Source organism: Camelus bactrianus, chromosome 20 (genome assembly GCF_048773025.1).
Source record: "Camelus bactrianus isolate YW-2024 breed Bactrian camel chromosome 20, ASM4877302v1, whole genome shotgun sequence".
NCBI classification, from domain to species: Eukaryota; Metazoa; Chordata; class Mammalia; order Artiodactyla; family Camelidae; genus Camelus; species Camelus bactrianus.
Window position 1 is genome coordinate 4788571 of NC_133558.1, and position 19318 is coordinate 4807888.

General features: G+C 39.7%; 1 protein-coding gene across 6 annotated transcripts in view; it reads right to left on the reverse strand.

Annotated features, from left to right (window-relative positions):
* Positions 1-19318, reverse strand: part of BLOC1S5 (biogenesis of lysosomal organelles complex 1 subunit 5) — a 65672-nt gene that overhangs the window by 16996 nt on the left and 29358 nt on the right. The window contains exons 5-7 of one of the 6 annotated variants that reach the window (XR_012500943.1): positions 17770-18928; positions 17253-17320; positions 15275-17133 (exon numbers count right to left, since the gene is read on the reverse strand). The exons of 1 other annotated variant lie outside the window; for it this stretch is intronic. Coding sequence is in view for 2 of the 5 variants with exons in the window: in XM_010945737.3 (XP_010944039.1) it covers positions 18749-18928 (180 nt within the window). In the remaining 3 variants the exon portion in view is untranslated. Of the gene's footprint in view, positions 1-15274; positions 18929-19318 lie in introns of those variants that run through there. 4 more of the 6 variants (XR_834618.3, XR_012500941.1, XM_010945737.3 and 1 more) reach the window with 4 other exon arrangements.

The following is a 19318-nucleotide window of genomic DNA, read 5'->3' on the forward strand; positions in this document are numbered from 1 at the left end:
CGTACAGACAGGGTTCAGAGCTTGGAGTGTTAACTCTTCTGGGCCCGTCAGGGTAATAAACTGGAGTTCTCCAACCCTCCGAGTGCTGCCTGGTCTCTTGCCTGGATCAGGTTGCTGTCACAACTGAGCTGTAACACTGAGCTGAAACACACTTTGCTGCAACAACAAGTTTGTGCCGCCTCTCCCAAAACGGCGTGAGAACAGCAAAAATGCTATCTTCGTATTGCTCTTCAATCTTAATGGCGAAAAAGAGAGCTGAAGTTTGCTCAGGAAGGAAGAAGATAACTGCGTGACTTCGGTGTGTTTGCTGGGATCTCATGTCAACGTGTGCTGGGGACGCAAGGGACACTGATACTCACAGGCACAGCTGTTTACAACTTAATGAAAACCAGATCACATCAAACCTCCTGGTCCTCAGTCACACGACCACCTTCTAAGTGCTCAGTCGTCCCCTGGGGCTGGTGGCTACCGTATCTCACAGCTCAGATACAGAACACTTCCATCATTGCAGAAAACTCTATTGGACAATGCTGGAAATGGAGTGGGTCTCCTAAGATGCTGGAAAGTTGGGGTTGCACAGGGGCCAATGGGTTTGGCTAACAACAACAAAAGGAATTACAATTAAATGTAATGAGATTTTGTTTTTCAAGTTCAGTTGGAACTTTTTAGCATGTAATTAAGCCAAACAATAATGATGGAAACGAAGTTTCTCCTGGCTTTGGGTGTTTGGATGACTGACTGCTTTGAATCTTGTCCGTAGGAGATATAAGATGCTGTGTCCCTGTGTTCAGCTGCCTGATGGGTCCCGGGCTCACTAACTGTAGATGTCATGCAGCTGCTGGCTGACAGAAGAGGCCTCGCAAAGCAAAGCACTGAAATTCATCCTGCACACTGAACAGACACGCCGTCTGCCTGCTACCGGATCCCACAATATGCGAGAGATCCCTTGTAACGAGAGGGTCCTCTTATTCATGTGACTGGACCCTTAACACGTTGATCGCCCACTGTGGGTCGGGTGCTCCTGAGGAAACACAACTGTCACCCAGGTCTGGGTGATGTGGCGGTCACCGTGTTAAAGGTCTGCCCTTGACCTGGTCACAGGAGAGGACTCGAATGGAGTCCTTCTGCAGTGGATTTTGTCAAGTGCAACTTCTCTTGCTCACCTGGACACGTATTCCATTTTACATTCCATTTACTTGCTCAAATCCAAGTCCACCTGATACACATGTCTCTTGATCTTAAAACACAAGAGGGAGGTACATGGGGGCAGTATTTCTGGAGTCACGTGGATAAACAAGGCCAATAACCCTGTCCGATTGGTACCTGGGGCTAAATAAGATTGGTCAGCGCTAGCTTATGACTTCTGTCTACCCTCTGGTGGAGGGACTCATCACTCGTTGGAGCCAAAGAAGGAAAGAGAAAGAGGAAAAGAAGCATGAATTATTTCCTGACTATCTCTTCAGTCCCTTCCTCCATCAGCTGGGGTTTGTTGTTTGTATGAGATGGCCGGCTTGGCGGGAGGAGAGCTGAGCCCCGTCATTGGTCTTTGCGCACCCGCTTTCCCGGGAACAGCAGGGGCCGCACAGAGGTGGGAGGGCTGCCCGGCCACAGCTTTTCAGTCTGAGCTGACGGGGCTATCACTCTGGGTGCAAAAAATGTGATGAGCTTTGCTGCCCGGGCAGGTCTGGAATCCATCCCTTGGCTGTGGATAATACCCAGTGATTCAGAGGAAGTCCTGTCCACTCTTCAAAGCGGACCTAGCCAATTGTGTAATGTTATTCTGGGGCACTGAAGGAGCCAAAAAAGAATGGAGACTGGGGAGAATTCTTTCCTTGGCAATGGTCAGCTTACATCCTGCACCCTCAGGTCTGATTATCCTTATCTTTTCTTGCATAACTGCAAATGTTATGACGGGACGTAAGTGACCAGACTTCCAAAAAAGAAAAAAAAAATATTCCAGCCACAATCTTTGACTCTGTGACTGCCTGTGGCGGTAAATTCCTTAGACTGGCCACATGCTGTGTGAAAAGCTACTTCCTTTGATTTATTCATGTAGCAGTTCTTAACTCCATCAGGTGCCCCCTGTTCTGGCCTTGTTCAAGGCAAAAGAAAAGTCTGCTCATTCTGCATCACCTCTTTCGTGTAGGCAGATTCCAGTTAATCTAAATGTCCTTTAATCTCTTTTCTCATATTGCTCAGTGATTTTTAAAAATTAATTCCTTTTTTAAAGCTAGCTTTTAAAAATAATTGAATAAGTAGTACAAAGACCCGATGAAAATTATTTAAGCACTGCAATGAATAGGAAAAGCATCTGCCCCACTGCAGACACTTGTCTCCCCAGCCCCATCCCCCATGCCAATCGCGTGGGGTAAACTTCAGAAATACCCAAACCCACCTGTGTGTGCATTTCCTCCTTTTAAAGTGCATTTTCACGTAACAATGTATTTTGGAAGATCATTCCAGTTTGTCATGGAATAGAGCTGCTTCGTCTTTTTTCATGGCTGCACAGTATTCCAGTTTGAATACGTGGTAATTTATTTAACCAGTTCTACACTGATGGACAGGTACGTTTCCAGTAGTTTACTCATATGTGAAAAGCTCCAGCAAAGATCTTTGTATACGTATCTTCCCAGAAAAGCACGTACATTTGACATGCTGACAGATATTTCCAGGCTGCCCTCCAAGGAGATTGCTTTAATTTATACTGTTACCAACTGTTTGTGAGAACCCTTGTTCCCTGCTTCCTTGCCAACACAGTCTACTGCAATAATATAATCTTCCATCAAATGACAATTCTACATAAAAAAACGCACACAAAGTGTAGGGACCCCCAAATACGCTTTGGGTCCTGACACTGAGCCTCCTACCCTGTCCCTTGTAAAACCAATGTCACCTACATAAGCCCCAATATCTAACAGAGCAAAACGAACAAGATGAAAGAAACAGAATGGGATACGTGACCAAACCAACCAGCTCCACCTAGAGGCCACTGGTTTTCAGGATCGCCAAGTTTGCCAAATACTCTGTACCAGTAACCATGTGCGTGCTTTTGGCGGGTGGAGGTAGTGAGAGGAATCCATAGTTTTCGTCAGATCCTCAAAATGGTCTGTGACTTCTGCCGAAGAAAGCTAAGAATCAGCGACTTAAATCATAAAAAAACAGAAAATTAAAGGTGTATAAAAATCCAAGTGCCTGATTTTATGACAATGTAGATAAACTAAATAACACTGTAAACTTAAACTGTTAATACATAAAATAATGAAATCATGCCAGAGCATTGATTCTCAAATTTTGGATTCAAAAAATTCCTAAAACAAAGTTTGTGGCCCAATGTGGTTTTGTCAGAGTTCTATTGTATCAAGTAGAGATGTTAACAACGAAAACCCTTAATATGTCTTGTCATCAATTCATACGACTATTTTAACATTAAATAGTAGGAAAGATATAACAGAGTAAAAGGCAGTCCTTTAAGCTGAATAAATGTAACTATTTAAAACTCCCTCCCCTGCCCCTCGTTTCCTCTTTCCACCATCAGCCCGAGAGTCCAAATGACACAGATGTCTGTGCCACTGGGGACCTGCTCTTAAATTCATGAAAGTCGGGGTTCCTTGTTACCGTCTTGTTTTTGGTCTGTGCAGCTGAACGATGCAGAGGAAAGAGCCCCAGATTCTGAGTCCTGGATTGGCCATTAACTGTAGTTAAATTACTGAATGCCTTGTAGTAACTTACAGTGAAAAAGCATATGAAAACGGATATATGTATGTTCATGTATGACCAAAGCATTATGCTGTACACCAGAAACTGACACAACATTGTAAGCTGAATATACTTCAATAAAAATATATATATTAAAAAGAATTACTTAATGCCTCTCCTGAACTTCAGTTCTTACATCAGATGGGAAGAGTAGCACCTTTCCTGCCTACCTCCCAGGACTGACAGTTTCAAGTAAATACGTGGGCCGGGTTTTTTGTAAACTCTGATGTATGATACAGCTTTAAAGTCAATGCTAGGTTTACTCAGCTAGAGAGGAGTGAGGTCAGGGCCCAGCCCCGCGACTCTCTGGCTCTCATTCCGTCCTTAGTCATCATGAGATACTCCTTCCTAACACAGTCCAGTTACTACTGTTACTCGATGGAGAGGGTGTGGAGAACAGGGACCCTCCTACAGTGTTGGTGGGAATGTAGTTTAGTGCAGCCATTGTGGAAGAATATGGAGATTCCTTAAAAAATTAAAATAGAGTTACCCTACGACCCAGCAATCCCACTTCTGGGCATATACCCTGAGAAGACTCCAATTCAAAAAGATACCTGCACCCCAATGTTCATAGCTGCACTACTTACAACAGCCAAGACACGGAAGCAACCTAAACATCCATCAAGAGATGACTGGGTAAGTTGTGGTCTATATATACAATGGAATACTACTCAGCCATAAAAAGCATAAAATAATGCCATTTGCAGCAACATGGATGGATCTGAAGATCATCATACTAAGTGAAGTGGGCCAGAAAGAAAGAAAAATGCTGCATGATATCACTTATATGTGGAATCTAAAAAAAGGACACAAATATACCTAGAACCCTATAATTCACATGTCCACTTGTGTTTGTCTATGTTTGTTTGCAGACTTTAGGATTTCCCTATGCACAAATATGTATATATGTACAATTTGTAACCACCATTTTAAATTTAACCATGTGTTGTGAATATTTCGATGTCAATGAATAGATTTGAACTTTATTTTATTAAAAAAAATGACACAAATGAACTTATTTACAAACAGAAACACACTCACAGACATAGAAAACAAACTTACGGTCACCAGGGAGGGGAGGGGGTTGGAGGGATAAATTGGGAGTTTGGGATTTGCAGATACTATTATGTATAAAACAGACAAACAACAAGGCCCACCTGTACAGCACAGGGAACTACATTCACTATCTTGCAATAGCCTATAATGAAAGAGAATATATAAATGTGTGTAACTGAAACACTATGCTGTACATCAGAAATTAACCCTACATTATAAACCGACTACACTTCAATTAAAAAATTATTACTGTTATTACTATAAACCTTATGTTTTAATTCCGACCACTGGCTGAACATCAATAGTTACTAGTCATTTGCAAGGCTCGGGCTCCTCTGACACGCTGGCAGTACCTACACCCACAGAGGACAGCTTGCAGGTTAATAAGTAAAGGATTTGCTCAGGGAACATTCAGCTCGATTTCCTTTTTGTCTTCAGGTATTAACTTTTGTAAGAAATTATAGACCTATTAGCTATAACCGCCAGGCTATATTGCTAAGAAAGATGACTGGGCACTATTGTATTCAAACTGGACATATATTATTATCTGGTGACAATATAAAAATGGGGGAAAATGGGATATAAAATTTAAAACGTCAAGTCTTTCGAGCAGTGCAGTCAGTTTACTAAATCTTTGTCTCTGCACCTGGTGTGCTCAGGTGCCCGGTGCCTGTGATGCTCCTAGTCGTTGAAGGCTAACCAACTCTTGGTATTTAAAAGGCTGTAACATATCCGACTGAACGGCTACGTTACCAAAGAATAATGTTGATAGAGGAGAACATGAATAGCATCTATTCTTAAATTTACGTGGCAGCCATTAGGATTTAGGTGCCTCATGGACATGCTGATTTCTCACAGCTGGTGATGTCCCTGTGCGGTCGTGAGAGCGGCTGTTATGGTAACTGGGCTTCATAGAGCTGGCTGACTATTGTCTGGAGCCAGTCCGGGGAGTGAGCCAAGATAAGAGCCAAAAATGATTCCACGGATACAAACTGGAGCCAGAGCAACAGGAGCAACTGACTTCAGGCCCCAGACACATCTGTCCTCCCTGCGTTCCTAAGCTAGGCCGAGGACCACCGAAGTGTGGCCGCAGCGGGCGCCACGGGAGGAGCCACGTGCCAGGACCCTGCCCGGCCCCCTCCCACCCTCCAAGCCCCCGTGGACACAACCCCACAACCACTCGTGCTTTCCACCCACCGCCAAGTCCGCGCTGGCGCAGACTCTTCCCCAGGCGTCCTTAGTGTCACCTAATACTTTTTAATGAAACAAATGGACCCATTTCCATCTACAGTTTCTCAGTTTGAGTCTCTGGGCATCAACAGAGCTGGTGGGAGTCAAAAGGAGATGATGCTGAGTGGCAAGGATTCCTCTCACACGGACACGTGGCCACGTGGAGCCGGGAGGAGGCTGCCAACCATGCTGCTCGGCCAAGTAAGGGCCCAGCTGAACAGAGGGACATCTTAAAGGGAGAAAGTCTCAATTTAGATATTTCCACTGTTTCTGAAGGATTGTATCAGAAATAAACAATCTGAAATGACAATTTCACACGACATTTTTAGAAGTTATGTATTTCGTTAAAGAAAAATGTCAAACAATTTGATTTGATGTCTCTGAGTGAAAAAGACACTAAATCAATACCTACCTACCCTTCCAGATAAGGAGAAGGTTTATGAAACCCAGGCGAGCCGGACCGCAGTCGACCTTTCTGGGAAAAGCTTCCGGAGACGGCTTACACAACCTCCCTGAGTAACGTTACAGTGTCTCCAGTCCCCTCATTCTGCTGTCACCCCCTGTGCCATCTGCACACGGTATATTATAGGTTTTATTTACTAGGGAGGCTATATCTACACGGAGTCCAATATTCAGATGGAATTTAAAACAGGCGATCCCCTGGAAGTTTCCGGACAGATTTATAATTGGCCTCACGTAGGCTCAACAGCCAAACGATGATGCCTGATTTTGTCTCAGTACACGAAGAAGAAAACCTGTGTGCGCATCCCTGGTGAAATAATTTACTGCAGTTTCCCTTCAGATGAGAATTCCAGAAGGTGGTGTCTAAATGTTAATCTTAATTGCCACTTTTTTGCCATAAACCTCATTAGGCCATGCTGGTGATGCCCAAATGATTAAGGATCAGAGAAGACGGCTCTCGTGAATATTCACAACCCATATTCAAGATAAATTCACAGGTTCAAAAAGCTCTCACACCACTGCAATGCACGTTACATTCATTCTAGAAATACACATTTCTTATCTGAACAGTCTGAAACGGAGTCTCAATGTCTCGTTAGGGAAACAATGTCATAACTGAGTCTCATTCCAGAAGCTGCAGGTGATCTCTGGGATGGTTCCCAGAAAGACAAAGACGAACCCAAGGCCATCATCCCACAAGCACAGGGAGGCTCCCAAAGCCAAATAAACAACTCACCCAGCAGAGCCCCTCTCACTAACACCAAGTGGGCAGTAACTCATTTCTGCTGGTCACTGGATGCCAGTGAAGGAAACTGGAATGTCATGCCTTCATTCACAACACCGTCTCATGGAATTATTTTTTCCGGATTCCTTGGGAAGTTAAAGTATTCCAGAAGAATATCAGGAACTGTTGTTTCAGCCTGTTTGGTGAGTAGATAATTGCCTTCCAGCCCCATTATTTCAGGAAATGATGTGTGCGGCATTGTTCCTGGACGGGGGTAGCACCGTGTTTTAGTAAGAGTCGTACATGCTTATTAAACCAAACAAAACCAAAGCCTGCAGCCTAAGTCACTTCGCTGAACTCAGACTTTTTGCATCTGGTCTCTAGATAAGAGGCTGGCCCCAGACAACCTACCCACATACCAATCACATTCTTTTGAAAGGGTGTAAGCAGAACTTGTTTTGGGAAATGAGAAATTTCACCGATATTACTAAATGTGGTCACGAATAAGTCCAGTAAATTAAGTGCTACCAAAATGGGCTCAGCAGAGACCTATTTGAAAGGCTAGATTTTTCTCTAATTTGAGTCTGAATCAAAGACCAGCCTGGGAACTAGAATTGCAGCACATTTCATCCCCAGAAGTACCTTTGATTCCATGGAATATATTAGCCAATCTTCCTGAAATGTGACATCATTTGTGGTACCAGCTGGATGGGTGTGCCATCCAAGGATTTACAAAACTAGTATTTCTTTGGCTTTAATACGTGTTTTAGGATCATAGAAAGCAGTTTAATCCAGCTAAGTGCTCCAAAGGGAACTGCTATGAACTTCACTTTAAGAAGCTTAAACTACTTATGATCCTGACCTATAGACCCTCTTTATGGGTGGATTACAAAGAGTGAATTCCCAATTGGACATCTAGAATCGACGGTGATGAAGATGATAGAACCGTTATAAAAAGCAAACGTTAAGTACAGCACTTATCCGTCAGGCTCCATTTAAAATATGTAAGTTAACTGATTTAATCCTCAGAACAAATTTAGGTAGGTTTGGTACTTTCATTACACCCCTATTTTACAGATGAGGAGGCACAGAGAGGCTGAGTAACTTGCCCATCTGTCACCTAATCAATAAAGGGCAGGGGTGGAATCTGAACTCCCAGGGGAGCCCTCAGCTAGCCCATCTCTCATGGTTCTCGGACACTTTTGTCTGATTCAGCGATGATACAACAATCTTATTTCCTCCTCATAGAGATTATTATTTGGATGGTTTGTTAATAAGATGATAAACACTGAAAATGTTCTAGTTAAGAGTCTAAATATTTTTGATAGAAACATCATAGTTCTATTATAATTCAACTTTAGTTCCCAATAATTGCTGTAGAGAGATCTCATTTTTCCCTGGGGCAGAATGCTGTAGTCCTGAATGAGGTCCTTCAGCAGAGGAAATGTTTCTGTGGAACATCTGTGACTAGCATTGTCATTCAAAGGTTTACGGCTGTGTTCTCTTCAAATGATTTTGTAAAATCCATTACCAAATGTAGAATTGAACTACTAAGAAATACTCCAGTTCTGTCACATTACACTTTGAAAAATCAGGTGTAAAGAAATCCAGGGACTAGTGGGAGGCAACGCTATCTCCAGGGCCACGTTCCAGGCCCCACAAGTTGAAACTCTGGATACATTTCTCAGAAAACAACAACAGCAAAAAAGAATCATTCAAAAGAGCGGCTGATGACTAGCTGATGTCATTACATGCTACTGGTCCTGCTGCCGGGACCATAATGTCTTAAGAGACCACAGTCTGTGGGCTGGAAGAGCCCGATCACTGTGCCCATCATTGTTTCTATCTGAAGATTCATTCCAAGTTCCAAACAGATGACCTGAATTTTTAGGGAAAAAAAAAATTTGTTCATCAGGAGTCACTGCTTTTTTTTTCCAAAGAGATGAAACTTCAAGTTTCTACTTTCATAGTATGTAGTTTATCTTAAAAGCTTTCCTGAGAGAAATAGCAAATATTATAAGTTGGGTGATGACAGACTAGAAACCTGAAGGTGTAGGTTAACAATAACAGAATGCATTTACCTAACCTTTAGCCTCATAGTGAACTACGGTAAAACACAAACGTAAATAGCATGGGTAATTCAAATCTTCCTTAAACTCATGACAAGCCTTATAATATGGAGGGAACTTTCCTTTTTTTTAATCACACAGCACGTGTCCTAAGCATGAGCTATAAAACAGCATAAAAGACATTCTTTGTCCTTGAACAATTTAGTCTTCTGGGAAAGGAAATGGGAAATCCTTGACTAGGCGTAGGTGCTTAATAAAACCCCACAGTATTTTCTCCCTAATTACATAGAAGACAAATATTTATCTGAAAGACAAAGATAGCTTTTTGATATCTTAAAATCTTTTTGATCTTCCTAACTAATACTGATGGTGTTCTCAAAAGAAAAAAAAAACATTCAGTCACTTGGGCCAACAATCATATGACTATATGTAAAAAAGCAACAGGGCTGGTTATCTAAATTTTATTGTCATCGGAAATATAAACAGTGTGTATGTGTATCTATATACGGATGTTAAAAATTTCCACCACCTTAAATTCCAAAGCAAGATTCATTCTCTCCCTGCCCTGTCTAGACTAGGAACTGCTATTTTCAGCTACATTCTCAAAACTCCACGTGCAGGGTAGTAATTTTCCTTCTGACAGTCACACGTCTGAGTCCAGAGTAACCTTTCAGTAACACTTCCACTGTGCCACTTACACTAACGGTCTCATTACCTACAGGATAAGCACAAATGAATAAAGTTGGAAATGATGTGAAAACTGTCTGGTGACGTGTTTAAGTCCCTGTGCAACTTAGTGATGGAAGCATGACTAAAACCTAGGTCTCTTGACTCTGGAACCAGTGCACTTTCCAGTTTCCAGCCTTAGCTACCTCTGTTTTCAACCTCAAAAGAAGTCTGTTGATTATCATTTGAATTTGACAGCATTTACACCTATGTAAAGGGCAGAAATCAAGCTCGTTTTACTGTTTTTATCCTTACTATTTATCTCGGAAAACAAAGTGGCTGGACCACACATGCTCCTTAAATATCTTTTGAACTAAAATAAACTGAACCAGGTATTTTGCCATTCTGTTCACTCTCTAAATCCTACTGAACTAAGTTTTATCTTTACTACTGATCCTCTGAAGATAACTTACAAAGATAGTTCCTACTGGGAACTCCCTTATTTTAACCATAAGCTGATTGCTTGGTACACATGGTCTTTGACATGATACTGTGTAACATTATGGTCCTGGTTTTTCTATTTCATTGTCACATGCACAACTCAATTATAAATTCCATGAAGACACAGTGCTATTAAGGACCGTATTTTTCTTGGAATAAAAGCCCAGACCCACCACAATGCTTCAAGGAATAAACGCTTATCCAATTCTACTTCGGCTTTCATACCAGGTGGGAAAAAAATACCCTGACAAAGGTCTTTAATTCTTATTATTATTTCCCACCAGTTACCATATTTTTGTCTCTAAAAGTTAATTTGGAAGTTGTAACTCTAATTTGGAAAAAAAAGCCACCAAGAATTTTTCCAAATCCATTTAAAAACATTATGGGGAATGCTGTTTCTTGAGTGATTTTGATTACATGAGTCATAACCTAATGAACTGTGTGCTGTTCTACACATCAATATAAAGTCTGAAGCATCACCACAGGGGTTTCCTGTGCTTTCACTGCTAATAAAACTCTCATACCAGTTACATAATTAAAGAATCTGTATGTTTGAAATATGAAGAAAATCAGGAAACAATACAATTCTCAAAAGTATTCCTAACCCTCCAGGGACACTATATACATTTTGGTGTTTTTGTTTAGGATATAACTTAAATCCATTATCTCTTACACATCTTTGTTCATAGATGGTATGCACCCATCTACATAAAACTGCTTAGAGGAAAAGAAAGAACTCTGTTATCACAGTGACACCTGCTGGTTTTCAGCTATAAATTTTAGATCCCAAGTGAAAAACAGATTCTTTGGCGTCAACGCTTTTCTTAGCAAAATGAAATACTGTTTTCCGTTTTCATTATTTATTTGAGGCATAATTAATTTCAAAACAAATTTATTCAATACAACACTGACCACAAAGGGGTTCTGGTGTATAAGGCTGATTTCACTGTAATTTTATGAACTATTTTCCTAAAAATGATACATTTCCAACACAGCTGCTGAAGTGATTCAGAGGACATGAAATCAAAGATTTAACCTGCATCTTCTATTCAAACTCTCTACAGATTCTATTTTAAGAGAATGCATTATAGTAAACTTTAAAAGTATTTACAAAATTATTTCTTTGAAGAATTGTAATTTTAGCAATATGGACAATTTCATAAAAGTCAGGAATTTGATGTATGGTAGAGAAACTTTTTAACACAATCTAGCTAACCCATATAATTTTTTTCCCCTTCCAGTCTTATTGAGATATAACTGACCTATAACGTTTGAGTTTAAGGTGTACAGTGACGATTTGCTGTATGTCTATATCAGAAAATGATTACTACTAGTTAATATCTATCACATCATATTATATAGTAACAATTTTCTTATGAGAACTACCCTCGTAGCACCTTTCAAATATACAATATTGTTAACTAGTCATGACATGACACTACATTATAGTCATTACATCCCCAGAACTCATTAATCTTGTAACTGAAAGTTTGTACCTTTTGACCTCCTTCACCCATCACCCACCCCCACCACTCCTGCCTCTGGCAACCACCAATTTCTTCTTTGTTTCTATCAGGTTTTGTGTGTGTGTGTGTGTGTGTGTTTGTGTGTGTATTCTAGGTTCTACGTATAAGTGAGATCACTTAGCATTTGTCTTTCTCTGACTTATTTCACTTAGCATAATGCCCTCAAGGTCCATTCACACTGTCACAAGTGTTAGGATATCCTTCTTTTTCATGGCTGAATAATATTCCATTGTACATGTATATGTATATACACACATTTTCTTTCACCAGTCATCCATCAAGGGACACTTAGGTTGTTTCCATGTCTTGGCTATTGTAAAAAATGCTGCTATGAACATGGAGGTGCAGACTATTTCTTTCAGAGAGTAATTGTGTTTCTTGGGATATATATCCAGAAGTGGAATTGCTGGATAGTATAGTTAGCTCTACTTTTAATTTTTTGAGGAATCTCCATACTGTTTTCCATAGTGGCTGCACCAATTTGCAATCCTACCAACAGTGCATGAGGTTCAGTTTTTCCTGCATCCTCACCAACAGCTGTTTGTTACCTATCTTTTGTGCTGACAGCCATTCTAAAAAGTGTAAAGTGGTATTTCATTGTGGTTTTGATTTGCATTTTCCTGATGGCTGGTGGTGTTGGGCGCGTTTTCATGTACCTGTTGTTCATTTGCATGTCTTCTTTGGAAAAATGTCTATTCAGTTATACAAGTTCTTTATATTTTTTGGCTATTAACCCATTATCACGTATATAATTTGCAAATAATTTCTTTCACTCTGCAGGTTGCCTTTTCATTTTGTTGATGTTTCCTTTGCTGTGCAGACACTTATTTGCTGTAGTCCCACTTGTTCATTTTTGCTTTTGTTGCCTTTGCTTTTAGTTTCATATCCAAAAAATCATCACAAAGATAGATGTTAAGGAGCTTACCCACTATGTTTTCTTCTAGTTTTATGGTTTTAGGCCTTAATTCAAGGCTTAAATCCTTTGAGTTGGTTTTTGTATATGGTGTCAGATGAGAGCCCAGTTTCAGTCTCTGCATGTGGCCACCCAATTTTCCTGACACAATTTATTAAACAGACTTTCCCCATTTTATATTCTTGACTCCTTTGTCTAAACTGGCCATACGCATGTCACTTTACTTCTGGGCTCTCTGCTCCACTGGTCTGTTTTTATGCTAATACCATACTGTTTTGATTACTGTAGCTTGGTAATATAGTTTGAAATCAGGATGTGCCTCCAGCCTTGTTTTTCTTCTTGAAGATTCCTTTGTCTATTTGGACACTTTAGTGGTTCCAAATTTTAGGACAGTTCATTTTATTTCTGTGAAAAATGTCATTAAAATTTTGATTGGGATTGCACTGAATGTATAGATTGCTTTGGGTAATATGGACATTTTAATAATATTAATTCTTCCAACCCACGAGAATGAAGTATCTCCCATTTCTTTCTTCTTTGATTTCTTTCACCAATATCTTGTAGTTTTCACTGTACAAATCTTTCACTTCTTTACTTTTATTCCTAGATATTTTATTCTTTTTGATGCAGTTGTAAATGGGATTCTCTTCTTAATCTTTCTGATAGTTGACTGTTAATGTATAGGAACACAACAGATTTCTGTATACTGATTTTGTATCCAGCAACTTTACTGATTTTATTTAGTTCTAAAGTTTTTTGGTGGAGTCTTCAGGGGTTTTTTATAAATAATATCATATAAGTAGTAAAACTGCCTCTATCTGCCAATGGCACTGACTTCTCTTATAGTCAATTTTTTTTTTCACTCATGGTGATAATATTTCTATGGAGACTAACTTTTCCATGTCTGCTTGGTCTCAACCAGACTTGATTTTCTTAAATTTAAGGGGGGAAAACAATTACTCCAAAGGAATGGTTGGAACCACATATTCCTCATTCGCTTCGATTTTTAAAACATCTAGGATTGCCTGTGCTGGCTGTGGAGTGGATTTGCTGGCCGTGGGGACTGGTCACACCGCAGGGGCTGCATCCTGTGCACTCTCCCCTCTTGCTTAAAGCAAATGCTAGCCCACCCGAACCTGGTGACTGTGCTGACTGTTCTCAGCGACCTGGAACCATGCATGGGTCTCTCCCCTGAAGTCGCATTCATGTTACGTTCTATCCTGTGGTGCAGCCTGACCATCCGGTAAATCGTGAAATGGTTCTTTTAAAAATAATCCAGAACAATTTAGAAGACTGAAATGTCACATTCAGGTATTCCCTGCTTTATGAAAGTTCACTTTACGCTGCTTTACTTTTATGAAATATCTGCATTAGCACCTGTTTTTGCTAACTGAAAGAAATCCAGAGGATTTTCACTTCCATGAAAAAAAGGCAAAAAACAAAGATGGCGTCCAGTGTGCGTGTTGCAGCCAGCTGCTACAGAGGCAGCATGTTCCCCCAGTGACAGGAGTGACACCACCAACCTCCTTCCTCAGGAACTAGACTCAGCACCTCAGCACTGAGCTGCCATAGCTTTAAACTGTGTCTGTGAGCATCTGTCCTTTATATCGACTTATTTTGTGCCTCAGTTAGCAAGATGTGCCCTACGGTCACATCCAAGGCTTCTTTGCTTTACACCATCTTGGCTTACAGAAGTTTCATAGTAGGCAAAACCTATGTTGACTTAAGGTTTGAGGTACACGAAGTGCTATTTAAAAAAAAAAAAAGAAAAGATGTAATTGTAAGGAAAAACTTTGAGATACGTCTGTACTATGGATTTTCATGATATCACTGAAGGAATCTTTTTTTTTTAAACCATAAAAGTAGTGTTTATCTGTTGTGCTGCTGCCGGCTCGATGTTATGGGCGCAAAACACTGTATTCGCTGTATTTTTACCATTTTGCTCTTTCTCTAAAAGAACAAAGTGAGTACATCTTGGTTATAAGAATGAAGTAAGATTAAATTACATCTAAGGCACTTAAAAGTACACGTAAACTATAAGCTGTGTTACGCAAGCGCAAGTATTGTGTTTACTTACCATAAATCCATTTTATTACTACAGAGATCATTTGAATCTTGACTTTTATGAGGCTCAAATGTTGTAGACTTACTAATTTATTGCTCTGTGGGGTGCATCACATTTGAAAATCTGTTTCTTTTCTCTTGCTTATGGAACCTAAGTATGAAAATACCAGAGAACATACTGCTTTGCTAATGTTGCCTGGAAAGTCACAAGCAAGCAGTGGTTCAGCAGTCATGAGAAGAGAGTATGTAAGATGACTGATTCCCTTCCTCCATTCGTTGTACGACCTTGAGTTGCACTGAGCCAATAAAATATTCATATTCACATTTTATTGGAATTGAAAATTAATGAAGTAATTATAAAACCTTTGTGAAGGATTAAGAGCAAGCTACTAGAAAATACATTTTCCCTAATGGTAGCTTCAAATATTTTGACTGAATTAATGTTTAAAATAATTTTCTGGTATTCTTCATCCTGAGATAATGACTTTCAGCCCCAAATGGCAAAAAAGAGCCCCTGGGGTAGAATTTCAGGAAAGGCAGCCATTATGCTAAATTCTAAAACAATAAAACCCTCTAACTTTTAATTTGCAATGGCAACCAGAACCCACTATGCTGAAACACATGGATGTTAAACAGAAGTGTTCAGATAGAAATCCTGTGTGTGACAGAAGCAACAAGAGAACTCACAATACATACTGGAGGCATTTGTGACTCCTCCCGATTTTTGTGGCTTTGGATTTAATATCACAGACCTAGTACTCCTTATCTACATATTCATAATAGGGACCTGGGACATTTCCACAAACTACAGTAATGTTCTAAAAAGAAAAAAAGAAAGAAATACAAAATGAAGTATTCAGATAAGGGTTACACAGGTTTAAAACAAAGACGACCATACTCTTCTTTGCTTTCATTAGCTTACAGAGAGTAGAAAGAATCCAACAGAAGTAATAGAAACAACCAAATTAGCTCACAGATAATAAGAAACCAACAGAAGAATAAAGAAATATATACCATACAAATGCTAACCAGCTGGTGTGGCCTATATAAATATTTCTTCTAAAAATATAGATTTTAAAGCAACATACAATGATTAGAAATAAAGGCCATGACTATAAATGAGTCAATTCTAAACTTGGAAAATAAACAATTCTAAACTTGTATGTTCCTAATAACAAAGCTCCAAAATATAAAAAAGCAAAAATTGACAGAATTACAGACAGAAATTAGAAAATCCACTAGAGTAGGAAATTTCACATCTCAGAATCTGAAAGATCAAGTAGAAGAAAATAACAACGGTAAAACAGAGACAATTTGACCAATATAATTAACAAGTTTGGTCTAGTAAACACCCAACAATTGGAAAATATGCATCCTTTCAAGCACTAACACATTTACAAAAACTGATCATATTGTAGGTCACATGGCAAATCTCAACCTTTTAACATCTCAGTCTTAGGTGAATCTATTCTCTGACCACAATCCAATAAAGCAGAAATCATAAGAATGGAACTTAAAAATCTATGTTAGGAAATTAAAAAACCCCACATACATAAGTCAAAAAAGAAATCATGATGAAAAATGAAAAAATACTTAGAACTTAAAAATAAATATTTCCATAGCACTTTAAAAATGACAAAACAAAATATTTGATCATTCTAAAATAATCCCGTGAGCTATATAAAATTCATATTATTTCTGCTCAACAGCGTAACAGCAGAAATGTTGTATGTTATGTAATTACCAAAGTTGATTTTTATATATAAATAAAATATGTATCAAAAGTGATTTAGAAACTGGGAAATATAGATGAAAGTGTTCACTACTAAAAATATTTGAGGGAAAACAAATCAACCAACTCTTTTAGAAACTATATTGAACAGCAAATAAAGTTAAAAGAAAGAATTTAGTATCAATGTTTAAAGCTCAAAAAGCCTATTAAATCATTATGGTCTAAGAAGTCCCTTAGATCCTTATATAATACACACACACTCATATGGTAAAGTATTTATTATTCATATGAGATGAGCAAACACAATCAGAAACCTCTGCACACGCAAGCGGAGTAACCGCAGTTAGGAGCGCATCCCTGCTCGCACACAGCCCTGCCTTCTTGGTTACAGCAGCTGTTCAGGGGTGTGCCGGCAATTACTAGCACTCCTCAGGCTGCCTACAGTAAGTACAAAGGGAATTTTCATTTTAGGCTCCCCTCCCCTTTCATGTGTGGGACATTTTTGGAAGGTTTTTTTCTTCCCCATCCACTGGAAGAGAATTAAAATTCCAACATGCCTGAGTGTCAGCACGTGCCCTTTTTAGTCCAGGTACCAGAGGATGATTGATGAACCTGTCAAGCCTACAGTAGCGGACAGAGAGAGTTGGCAGAAGTTCAGTGTTATTGAAAGAAATCTCAAATACTTATTTCATCTCCTCTATTAACTTTAATCACATTTTCAACATGCAGCCAAGAATGAAGCTTTGACAGTGAGCCATAAATCGTCGCTCTCCGCACCCACTGAGATAATGGGGCTGGGCATTCTCCTTCTTGTGCTTTTCCCTACTGAAGAGCAATAAAAAATACCTGAAAGATCGATCCACACCTTAAAGCCATGCGCCATAAATCTCTTGAAATTATTGCATTTAATTTTGCCTGGTATATGGCAAATAAAAAAAATCAACTTCGTTCCTCAATTAGATTGCTAAATGTAGATTTTTAGAGATCACAGTGATGACAGAATTGGTAACATGTTTCGTCATAATACCCCTGCTTATGAGAACAGACATTAAACACTAAAAAGGACTTACATTTACCATGGATCATTTGCCATGTGGGCAAATACTTCTGGTTTATTCAGAGCCAGAGTCTTTACATGGTTCCAGAGGGACTCCTTGGCAGATTTTGCTGATTACTCACTGAACAGCTGAAACAAGTATAGACATTATTTATCTTACAAAGCTTACCCACAGCAAAACAGACACAAAAATGAGGTAAATACTATGGGCAAGAAGATTAAGGTTCCTGGAAGGACTAAAAGTCAACTATATTTTTGGTAAGGTTTTCCTTGTAAGCACGTTTCAAAGGCTGAAATATTAAGTGCTGGGAGGCCACAAATGGAACACGTGTGTCTTGTCACCCAGTGAAACACGGCCTCATGCTGCAATGCATAATCTGTGACTTCTCCCAGTGGGCCGGCTAAAGACCAGCGTGGCCCTCTCTACACAGCGGAGCTAGGTTTTGACTTTCCTCTCTCTTAAATGTGACCTCTGCTCCCAGGTCAGTCGCTTCTGTCTCCAGTACTCCCGGAGTAACACCGTATACATTCATCCAACAGCCAAGGAGGCTGTGACAGGCAGCCATCCTATCTGCCTTCTAAGCCACAATAATAAACTAACACTAACCCTGTGTAAGAATGAGCTAAGGGACTTTTCTAAGAAGTCTCTACTTACAGTTCTCTGCAATCAATGCAAACGAAGACCAATCCCTATTAACCAAGAGCACATATGAACCATTTCCTCCCACTCCTCCCCATTCAAATGGCCACACAGAGGTACTTAAACTGAACAGACGGGGCACTCTTCGGCAAAATGTCTGTTTACGACTCCGGCAGAAGTTTCTTTCTTCTGATAGATGAGTGCCACTGAACATACTGCTAAGCTTGAAGCAGAGGCTAAATGGTTCGGTGGGAGCAGTTTTTTTTTTTTTTTTTTGTCTGGTGGGGGGCGGTGGGGCGGGGGAAGAAGTCAATGCTTTCTCATTAGATGGGCATCGCTGTGGCTCAAGTCCTCAGAAGGTTGAAAATTTGGCCAGGTCCTTCTCCATCTCGGCGTACTGCTCTCTGAGCCTCCCCACGGCTCTCCTGTGCTCTTCGTCCACTGCGGCCTGTTTGCTATGCTGGCCTTTCATGAACTCCTCCCACTGGATTATATGCTGTTTTTCACTAGCTAGTAAATGGTCATTATGAATCTGAGAAAAGAAAATGCGAAAGTCATGTGACATTTTCCAGATAATTATTCTTCTATGCAGAAGAGACAAAAGATCGTTTTATTTCTTGATAGTTGCTCCCTGCAGTATGACAATCAGCTTGTAAGGCACGGTGGTAAAACTGCATTATAGTTAAGAATACGGCATATTAGAAACATCTAAGGCTTTTCTCACCATGACTGAACATGGGTATTCACGCTTCTGAAATGTCAAAAATGTCTAGTTATCTTTAAATGATGTAATCAAACATAATCCAAGGAAATTTTCATACCTCTATTTCTCCTCAAATTCCATTTAATTGCATATAATTTTAAAATTAAGTTTAAAGAATATATGCCAAAAAAGAAATTAAAATGCATGTCTCACATAAAA